Source organism: Tupaia chinensis, unplaced genomic scaffold (assembly GCF_000334495.1).
Source record: "Tupaia chinensis unplaced genomic scaffold, TupChi_1.0 Scaffold000658_2, whole genome shotgun sequence".
Taxonomy (NCBI): Eukaryota; Metazoa; Chordata; class Mammalia; order Scandentia; family Tupaiidae; genus Tupaia; species Tupaia belangeri.
This window is the reverse complement of record NW_006160180.1, coordinates 945,222-956,593: the sequence shown is the minus strand read 5'-3', so window position 1 is coordinate 956,593 and position 11,372 is coordinate 945,222. Positions and strand designations below refer to the sequence as shown.

The 11,372-nt window shown below is 34.0% G+C and overlaps 1 protein-coding gene across 4 annotated transcripts in view; it reads left to right on the top strand.

The window, feature by feature from the left end:
• Positions 1-11,372, top strand: part of PCDH9 (protocadherin 9) — a 1,049,538-nt gene that overhangs the window by 370,630 nt on the left and 667,536 nt on the right. The window contains exon 4 of one of the 4 annotated variants that reach the window (XM_006159778.2): positions 5,633-5,689. The exons of 2 other annotated variants lie outside the window; for them this stretch is intronic. In XM_006159778.2, the coding sequence (XP_006159840.1) occupies positions 5,633-5,689 (57 nt within the window). Of the gene's footprint in view, positions 1-5,587; positions 5,690-11,372 lie in introns of all 4 variants that reach the window. One more of the 4 variants, XM_006159777.2, reaches the window with a different exon arrangement.

Sequence of the window (11,372 nt, the reverse complement as noted above, 5' to 3'; positions counted from 1 at the left end):
AGATTACTTTTTAACAAAAAAAGTTTTTTTTTTTTTTTTTTTTTGCTATTGCACATATGGGAGTCCAATGCTGCAACGCTACCCCATTTGCTGGTCCCTAGGAATGTTCTAAGAGTCTTCATTATGTCTTGTTATAAATAGAAAGTTGTTTATGCATCTGAGAAAGTATTTTAGGATCAGAAATTTTTCAGTATAGGTGTAATTGCAATACAGATCAATATCACTGGAGAAAACACTTTCTGAAGAATTGTTCTGGACTTTTCATTTCTAGTCCTTCCTATTAAAAAAAAACAAAAAACAAAAAACAAAAAAAAACAAGAAACAAACAAACAAAAAACAGTAGTATAAACAGAGAAACGGTTCTAGAAAGAAGAAACCATGAATGTGATATCCTGGAATGTTAGTGACATAAATGCATCAAGAAGCGGGAGTCATCAGCCGTGTTGAGTTAGATGCAGACTGAGAACTACCTGTTCAATTATTAACGTGAAAATGACTGGTGATAATGCTAGAGCAATTTTAGTAGGTGGGAGTGGTTGACACCTGATACATGTGATTTCTCAAAGAAATGGATGGAGAGAAGTTGAAGACACCAATCACAGACAACTCTTTAAAGTAGATTATTTTCTGTAAGTGTGAATTTCTTACTAACTTAGAGTTTTCATATCCAAAGTTTTAAGAATGTTTTACAGTTCTTCATGAAAGGAATCTTTCATTTATTAAAATCAGTAGGAATAGCATTTTTAGTAGGAGTTGTTAACAAATGAAGTTGTTATTTAATGAAATCTATAGCACAAAAATATAAAGCTCCTGCCTCTATAATGATTGCAGAAATTTTATAACAGTGCCAATGATTTTTAGCAAACAACCCTGATTTTGTAAGAAGGTAGGAGGAGTAAAAGAATAATAATTCACATTGCTGCTATACTAGAGCTGGGTGAAAGATGTAAAGAACAACTTTTTAGCAAAGAAAACAGTTGTGTCTTATTTATGGTTGAATTTTCACACAACTTTTGTTGCTTTTGTCGATTTCTTTTCTCTTGAGATCATGATTATGAAAATTATTTCTTAATAATTTATGTCAAAATGAAAGCTAAATTACCTTATGAAGTGGCAAGTTTGAGTAGGTATTTCTATAGGTAGTGAATGAAAATTTCCTATGAACTATAGTGAGTGTTTTGGGGAGGCAAGACTTATCCATATATTAAAATATAGGCTATCAATGGAAAACACCAAATGGGTTTTAAAGTAAAAACCAAATGTGATTTGTGATTTCCATTTAATGTGATTGTTGTTATTGAGCTCTCAAGTTTGATTTACATATGTACCCTACATTATTAATCTGATTTAGTAAATCCATTTTAACCATAATTCATCATCTAGCCATTCATATTAAGTTTTGAAAATAGTAAATTTTAGAGTGGAAGAAATCTTGAGACTTAAAATAAATCTCTGTTTCAGACCGCATCTCTCCCTGAAGTAAAAAATTGTTAGGATGAAGTCATAGTGATTAAATGGATTTTCCCACAAGAGCTTTTTTTCCCTTAAAACTTTGGCTATTTATAATATTTGATCTCAAAATATTGGTTATAGCCTCTTTCTTTTTTTTTCTTTTCCTTCCATCCTTCCTTTTTCTTCTTTTCTTTTCTTTCTTTCTTTCTTTCTTTCTTTCTTTCTTTCTTTCTTTCTTTCTTTCTTTCTTTCTTCTTTCTTTTCTTCTCTTTCTTCTTTCTTTCTTCCATTCTCTTTTCTCTATTTTTTTGTTCTAATTCATAGATTTGTAACCCCCAAAGACAATTTACATCTTAATACTCAAAAATTTTAAAAAGTGAGAAAATAACAATGTGTTATGATTTTCCTCTGATGCTATTTATTGTTGCATAAACAAAAGTTGCTCCAGAAATAGATGCAATAGAGGTTTTAAAACTAAAATATTGTTGCGATAGGGTCACAGTTGTACTGCAAATGTATTCATTGTGACTATGCTTCATGTTTCTTTGGGAAGGCCTGAGGAAAAGGAATGTTGTTTAAAACCCACCCTTCCTTGGCAGTGCTACAGCTTATAAAGCACTTATCCCACTATTGGCTAGTCATCCCTTAAATCTGATTTTATTTCCTATCTACATTGGTCTACTCTTGAATTCAATGTAATGTACCTTATATCTATCCTCATATCATTGCTTGCTCCATGGTGGAAGTACTATCCAACTACTACTGGCTCATGAGAATTTATGTCTTTGAACCGTTGCCTATTTAATTTCCTTCTCTCTGAATTTGCACCATGGTTCTCTCCTCAGCCCATCTCTCAAGACTTTAATCAGGCATCAAATCTGGGAATCTATCCTCTCTCTTTTCTGTCCATTAGCAACATGTGCATACATTTTCACATGGTCTTTTCACAAATCATGGTGGTCTTTTGTCCCATGTATGGCCTCACTGATACAGTGAGAATATTACAGATAGTAAATGCCTGAGTTGATGAACCAGCCAAATCCTAAGATGTGGCATGTATTCAGTAAATCATTAGTAAACAGAATAGAATGAGTGAATAAATGAGCAAGTGGATGAACCCACTGCCAGAGTAAAAATAGTCTTAGTCTTGTCACTTAGGCATGCTTCTACTGGGGAAATATTTGCACAAATAATAGTGAATATATCAGAACCTCTATCTTCCCAATTTGTTAAAGGATTGTATTTTCTACCCATCCATAGAAGTTTCTTATAGACAACAAGAATTCGTGTATGTAACAGTATAAAGTATTATCCAGATACAGGATTGTTTTCATGCTCACAGGCATTATTTAATATTTGATGACTTAATTAAAAAAAAAAAAAGAAACAACAAATGCTGGGGACAAAGATATAATCTGAAATAGGAGAGAGGTTGAAATTTATTATAGTATCCTGAGGACCAAAGAAGTTTTAAACTTAACCCAAGGATTCTAAACTCTAGCTACACATTAGAAATATTTAAGTATTTAAAAAATATTTAGGCCTGAGCTTTCATTTAACTCATGTAAGGTGGGGCTCTGTCACTGACATGTTTCAAAAGCTCTCCAGGTGATTCTAATATACAGTCAGCGTGAGAACCACTGATGGGCCACAGGAATTTAGGAAATGCTTCTTAGGAAAAAACTGCATAATACATGAGATGTTTTAGAAAGATTAATCAGCATGAATAGATATGAGGAGAGGCTAGGGACAGGAATTGAGTGATTAAAATGTCTAGGAACATTACAGGTGAAAATAAGTGTTTTAAAGTCTAAACTTAAAAACTAACTACTTTTGTAGTTAACAATGAAATTGTACAGACAAATTTAGGTGCATTCAAAGAATGAATATTAGCAAAGCAACATTTTAAAAACTACATGTAAAAGTTTCTTAGGTGGCAAGCATAAGTTAAACTAGCACTCACTATTTGCTGAATTCCCGAAAAAGAGTTTTTAGAGTAGGTAAGTTTGGAACAGGGTCAAAATTAAATAATTTGCAAATATGGTTATTTATTTTAAACAAACATAAATAAATAATTGATTAATATTCATAATGGAAAGCCAGTATTTTAAAATGCATTTAAGCATATAAAATGGTGGTCTTCAAACAAAAATATAGTAAATTCAATATAATAAACTTTAAAACTCATTTGCCTTTTTTTTTTTTTTTTTTTTGAGAAATTTTCGCTATAGGGCACGTGCGCTCGCCAGACGGAGAGAGACATAGAGACAGAAAGCGAGAAATCCCCCCCCCCAGGGGGGGGGGATGGTCACGCCACAATCCCTTCTCGTCCATTCTCCTCTTGGGATCTTGGACACGCACGCACACACCGGATCCATGATGCGAACCACGGTCAACTACGTGGGAGTCCAGCGACATAGCCATTATGCTAACTGCTGGTTCCCCATAGAACATTTGCCTTTAAAAACATTTTTGACAGTAATTTCCTAAAAGACTTGTCTCTGAAATGGGGAGTAATATTTCATTCCTAAGCAGAAAATATGGCATATTCATTTTAAAAGAAATAGTATGGTATATTTCCTTTAATGTCATAAGAAGTTATCCATATGTTGTAGCCTTGTGAGAGAGGAAAGGGTGCCTATACATGAGGAACCTTGTCTGGAGGCATTGCTGTACCTTTCTACTAAAGTACAAAACTAACAAACTATAAAGTTATGCTTAATAAGTGGCCAAACAGTAGTACGTATCAGTATTCCTTGCCTTGAATTGAATAAGAGATTTAGAAAAAAGGGGAAATGAACAAACAGGAAATGAGTAATGTCTTATTTTCACATAAAAAATTCTTGTGAGGAATATGGAAAATAGTCATTTTTATAGAGTCAAAGCCATAATTTAATACCTTATATTCTATAATTTACAACTATGTTCAAATGGATTATTTTAGCTAACCTGTTTTTAGAAATGTGCTCTATTTAGCACTTAAAAAATAATTGCTAGTGGGCATATGCGCTTGCTAGAGAGACAGAGAGACAGAGACAGAGAAGGAGCAAGCATGCCTAATAGTACGGTCATGCCTCTGTCCTTATTCCTCCATTTCTTCCTCTTGTTAGGATATATGTATTCTGGGGCTGGAATTTGAACCATAGACAACCATATTGTATTCTCTTAAGCACTAGGCTATGAGGCTAGCCCATAAACTAGTATTTTTCTAAGACACTAAACTTGTAGTTTTTTAGTTTTACCTATTTAAAACATATCACTTATCAAGGCAGTTTATGTGTTATATATGAGCTTGGAAAATGATCCCAAAAGGTTGGGTAGCAGTACAACCTTGGCGGAGAAGTTATTACTCAATCTCAGTTGTAAGTGGAGACAATAATATCTATGTCAATCGTTAATTGGGGGCCAGTGCATGGCCTGGTGGTTAAGTGAGCTGGATCCCAGAACCAGTGACTTAATAAACATGCTGGACATGTGCACGTACATGCCCAAAATTCTGAAAGGAGGGAGAAATGGAGAAGGGATTGTAGTGTGATGATTCCCCACAAGGAAGTGCTTTTTCCTCTCTCTCTCTCTCTCTCTCTCTCTCTGGTGAAGGCATGCACCTTCTAATTAAAAAAAAACAAAAAGTTACTATGTATAGGAGAGGTCCTCAAAAAGTTCATGAAAAATTCATATTATTAAAAAAATTCGTTAACATAAAAAATTTTTGCAGCAATGTAAATTCATACCTTAATTCCATTTTTTTCCAGGGACTTTCTGAAGTCCTCTCATGTAAATCAAACACTTACAAATACCTCACGCAAATAGTAGCATCAATTATATTTTAGGAACTGAAGTCATGAATATAGTAAGTATATATTGCTTTACAAAGGGTAAAAATAAAATAACTAAATCTTATAGTTCATTAGTGTTTAGCAAAAACACTTAGACACTATTAACCCAGAACATTTTATTTTTTTGGTAATCTTTTTGATAAAGGGTCAGGGTCAATATTAATGCATGTATCAATGAATGTAGACTCTTGTTAGAGCGATTGGTATTCCAATATTAGGCTCATAGAAAACAGCCATATCTCTCAGTAGACACTCTAAATGTGAGTAGTTTGTCACAATTATTTGGTAATCTCTTTCAGTGTAACTCACACAGCAAAAGTGACAATATTCCTGTCACTCCTCAGAAATGTCCCAGCTCTGCGGGTTTCCACAGTCAGGAGAATGAAGAAAGCCATTTCGAGGTATGCCATATCTCTATAGAGGCCATGTTGGTACTGACTGGTTTTCATTTTTCTCATGATTTTAAATACTTTATGTAAACTACTATAAATATTTTCTTTGCAAACCTCATTTATACTATAGTGCTTTTTAAAATAACATTATGTAAATGATTGTAGAACAAACAGCCAGCAATAATCTTTTTCTTATTGGTAATGGTCCAACTATTAAATATAATGTTCATCATATTTAAAGAAAAGTGCTGATTTTTTACCTATTTTTTGAGAAAGTAATAAACAACTTTCTTTTGGAGTTAAATGTTCTGCATTGAATTATTTTCATTAATTGAGATATGTACATTTATTTATTGAAAGATTGGTATGTTTCTCCCTTTAATACAGAGAAGTCCAAGAACATATTGCTTAATATGAATTGTGTAAGTTGGAATTTCTATTTATCATTTTTATTTCTTTTATTTTTTCATTTCGATCTTTTATTTTCCCATATATTTGAACCTAAAATAAAAACATCATTTTTATTTTTTTAAAATGAATTTATCGACAGTAAAATATGAAGAATTCATATTTTTCTTTTTCTTTTATGTTGGGAGATTTATTTCAGTATCAATGATTTCACCATACTAAATGAATAAACCAGTTACCTTCATTCCATTTCTTTTATCATAGTGAAAAATATGAGGGCCAGCAGGTGATGTGGTGTATAAAGCTCTGGATCTGACAGGGGTGACCAGGGTTCAGGTCCTAGACCTAGCACCTTGATATTATGCCTGGCACATGTGCATATGTGCTCAAAATCCTGAGAGGAGAATGAAGAAGGGATTGCAGTGTAATCATCCCACTTAAGGGGTGATTTCTCATTTTTCCTCTCTCTATCTCTCTCAAGTGCACGCACCCTATGGCAAACCCATTCTCCCCCTGCCCCAGTAAAGAAAAATGCATATATATGGGATTAGCAGTTAGCGTAATGGCTATGTCGCTGGATTCCCATGTAGTTGACCGCGGGGATGGCCATGCCACAATTTCTTCTCCTCCATTCTCCTCTCGGGATCTTGGGCACGCATGCACATGTGCCCGGCGTGAGTTTAAGCCACAGGGTCTGGGATTCGAACCACGGTTGACTACATGGGAGGCCAGCAACATAGCCATTATGCCAACTGCTGGTCCCCAGAATAGTGTTTTAATATTTAACTCTAATATTAAAATACACTTGCTGTTTTATTTACTTTCTACTGTCATAACATGTAGAAAGATAGATGGTTATATAATATGTATCTGTGTTGTATATTCTTTTTCTCATTGAACCCTAGGGTTTTCCTCCATTACTAAAAGTTACTAAAAATATTTTAAATATTATTAGCAGTAAAAGATTTTCCAATTGTCCTTGCCTTCTAAAGGGATCTGTCTTCTCAAAAGCCCCAGAAGTAATACATATTAAAGAAACTATCGTGACTAATAGAAACTTAATCGGGAAAGAAAAACTGTTTCATTAGTTGGGATTGAAACAACTATTGATATTTGAAACAATTATGATATTTGAAAAGTTTTATTCTCTAATTCTTTCTTCATATATTTTTCTTTGAATCTAAATATTCAGAAATGTCCTTCTGAACTTCTTTGTTTCTTCTTTTATTATCTTCCTTTAACTCTCTCTTTTGCGAAAGCCTAAATCACTCAAAAGTTGAGGGAAGAACAATGGTTGCTTAATCTTTGAGTTTTGTTCAACACTGTAAAGGTTTCTACCATCCAGAATGGTGGAGTTCCTCCCATTAATCACGAACATTAGCTCAACAGTTCTTCCTCTATAGCAGAAATAAGATTTTATTCATAAATGAACATTCATTGAGATTCAAGTGAATTTTAAATTATTAAGAGTTTCATTTATTTTTATAACCCTTCATGAGTGTGTTCATTGACTAAAGAAGTCATACTCTTCAGAAAAGCTCTTTGATTATCAAGGGTGGTGGGATGAGGAAATCGTTTACTGATGATTTCTTCATATTTTGTAGAGAATTTAAATGAGGTGTAGTTCAAATAATTTTTAAGCCATAGTTTTGTTTTTTTTTTTGTTTGTTTGTTTGTTTGTTTTTTTCTTTTCTAGATGTCTTACAAGGCCCAAAGTATAAGAACACTTCGTACAGGGTTTATTTGACTAAATTTCTAGGGAACTTGGACAAAAATATGATACCCAGGTTTATGTTGTTGATTTGTGTTATTAATTGGACTGTAAAAGAACATTGAGTGTGGCCCTGCTGTGCTATATTTATAAACAAAGGGAAGGACAAATTAATTTTTGAAGGTTTTTAGCTTACAGATTCTCAGTTAAGCATCGTGTTTCAGGCCCATACTAGTCTGGGTGGTTTTGAACAGTAAGGTCATCTATAAGGTCCTAACTGCTTCTGGTGATGATGAAATTAAATATGATGCTAATACCAACAACCTATACTTTTGCGGCTTGTAATCTGTGCCAGAGATGGCTTCAAACGCTTTATGCATGTATTCTCCTATCAATTACTTTATGTCTTTGGTCAGTTTAAATTGCTTTTAATCAGAATACATTTAATATCTTAAGCATGCATTTTTCTAAATTTAGGGAGACAGTCTCTGATGTTTCTTATAAAATAAAACTTAAAGAGAAGAGAAAAGTGATACCAGCTTTAGAGACCTATAAAGCATCCTGAGACAGGATTTCTATGTAAATCATTAATATCTGCAGACTAATAATAAAATAGGAAATTTTAGTAACTGATTCTTTTTTTTTTTTTTCGAGGTTTTTGCTATAGGGCGTGTGCGCTCGCCAGACAGACAGAGACATAGAGACAGAAAGCAATAAATCACTCCCCAGGGGAGATGGTCACACCGCAATCCCTTCTCCTCCATTCTCCTCTCGGGATCTCGGGCACGCACGCACATGCCGCACATGCGCCCGGTGTGAGTTCTAAGTCACCGGGTCCAGGATGCGAACCACTGTCGACTACGTGGGAAACCAGAGACATAGCCATTATACTAACTGCTGGTTCCCAGTAACTGATTTCTTAAAAGTTACTAATCTAGTATTAATCATTCTTGACACCTAATAATAAAGGTGGTAATACTGTATGAAGCTGGTGCCTGCAATATCTTATTTTTTCTTTATATTGAATAATGCACGAAACCTGGTAAATTTATGCATTTGTCTAATTTATATTTTTTGCACAATTTATATTTCCCTTATGTAGTGCAAATACCTTAATGAAGTGAAAAGTAAGATGTAGTTTGACATAGAAAGATATTCAGTTAGATAAAATTATACTATTGTTCGACTATAAATCATATTCTAAGTCAATTAATTTTGATCGATCAGGATGAAGTTATTACATTTGTGTTATAACACTAGATACAAAATAAATCCAAGACTGGTATGACTAGCTAATGTAACAATTATTAGCATCACTTTTGACTTAAATATCATAATTACTGCTTACTTACATGTTATTATGAGCTATTGAGAAATATTTGTGCCAGACACTATTCTAAGCATTTCATATGTATTACAATAATTCTTCTGATCTCAGCTATGACTAAATATAAAGCATGCCGTTGTTTTATGTGCATAAGAGGAAAAGGTCCTTCAGCAAAATTCTGATAAATGCTTATTTATCATTTCTTTAATATACATCCTCCTTTAAGATATTGTAAAAAGCAGAGGAATTGTTTGTACTGGGATTGGTGACATTTAGCTTATTTAATCCTGACAACAGCCCCATTAAATAGTTAACGATTTTTATTCTCACTTTACAGATGAGGAAACGAAGGCACAGAGAGGGTATGAAATTTACTCACATTGACAGAGATAGTAATTAGCAGGGCAGATAAGAGCTGTAGACACATGACTTCAGAAACCACAAAGATAATTTCACCGTGATAGTGGCCAAGTAAAAACAAACAAATGAGAACAGGTTATATGACAACAACATACCACAGAGGTAGATTATATATTTATGTTAGTAAAGCATATCCTGAAGACAAGAGAGAGATACAGTAACTTGCCTTAAGTTATATAGCTAGGTAGTGATAGCACGAGAATTAGATCCGAGGATTTTGATTCTGAAGTAATCTAATGTCTCTAACTTTCAACTGCATATACATTTCTAAGCAAGTGTCAAAAAAATAGCTCATACTTGGAGTTCTTCCTTAAATTAAGTTTCAGATAAGGTGTGAAATTCAAACTAACTGTCATGTTTAAGGTTTCTCTTTTCAGTATACTTGTCATTGGATACACAGAACACCATAATGGTTAAAATAGAAGCACAAAATGAAAAAGTACACATTGCTTTCATACCATAAATATATATTGTCTTTGCTAAGCATCTTCAATCTATATAATAATTTATTGTCATTCTCTCTATTATATCCCATTCCCTTTGCCCATGAAACAGCACAGAGTGCAAACAGAGCTTTCAGCGTCTGTATTCTGCAATCTGTAGGAAAATGTCTCAGAGTTATTGGAATTCACACAAGACTGCATCTCAGTATGAGTAGCTGTTCCCTGTCACTGTTTTTGATGCTTGAGCTAAAGAATTTTTACAAAATGGTCTAGTGTTCAGCGTATGAATTTTTGAGATAAGACTTTTCCCTGGGAGGGATGAAATCCGAAAATCAATGTTAGATGGAAATCTGAGCTCTAAGAGTTAGGGAGACTGGTGGAAGGGTTTTAAAATAAGTGTGCATTTTGGCCGCCAGACTTTGGAAATGTGACAGTTATCATGAGTGTGAAATTCATGGGTGCAGATGGTTGATTAAGATATCCCAGGATGGGCCACTGGTATAAATCTCCACAGCAAAATTGAGAAAACCATTTTGATAAGGGAAATATTTTTATTACCTTTCATGTAAATTTATAACAGGCTTTACTGGATTTCTAAACTTATAAAAGTTAAATATCATTGGTTTCATGAAATTACCAATTGTGTCATGTGATGAAAATATTTAGTGGAATGTTTAAAAATATGTCTGATGATGAAGAAGAGGAGTATATGGGAAGAACAAAAATGTAGTAGACTATTACTATATCTCTCGTATTTCTTTCTTTCTTTCTTTCTTTCTTTTTTAATTTGCCAAAGGGCACCTATACATGCTAAAGAGAGATAGAGAAAGTGAGAAAGCATCCTCGATGAGGGATGGAATGTTCATGCTGTCATTCCTTCTCTTTCATTTCTTCTTCTTTTGGGGATTTTGGGCATGCATACACATGTGCTTGATGTGTTTTTCAAGTTGCCACGTACAGGACTCAAATTGCCCAGTTAACCATGTGGAATCCTGACACCTTAGCCAACGCAACACTAACTACCCCAATGTTTCTTGTATTTCACATGCATAACCTTATTCAAGACAATAGTCTTCAGGTAACTATAAGTTTTCCCTCATTAAAGATGAACATATTGGTGTACTTGTGGCCTAGTTACCAATCAAGGTCACGTTAAGAACTAGCACACAGGGAATTGATGTGAGAACACAGCCTAGAACTTTATTGTTTAAATAGTGCCAAGTGGGGGACCAGCAGGTAGCATAATGGCTAAAGTGTTAGACTCCCACATGGCTGACGACAGTTCGAGTCCTGGACCTGGAGGCTTGCTCTCTCACTATTCTTCTCTCTCTCTCTCCCTCTCTCTCTCTCTCTCTCTCTCTCTCTCTCTCTCTCTCTCTGTCT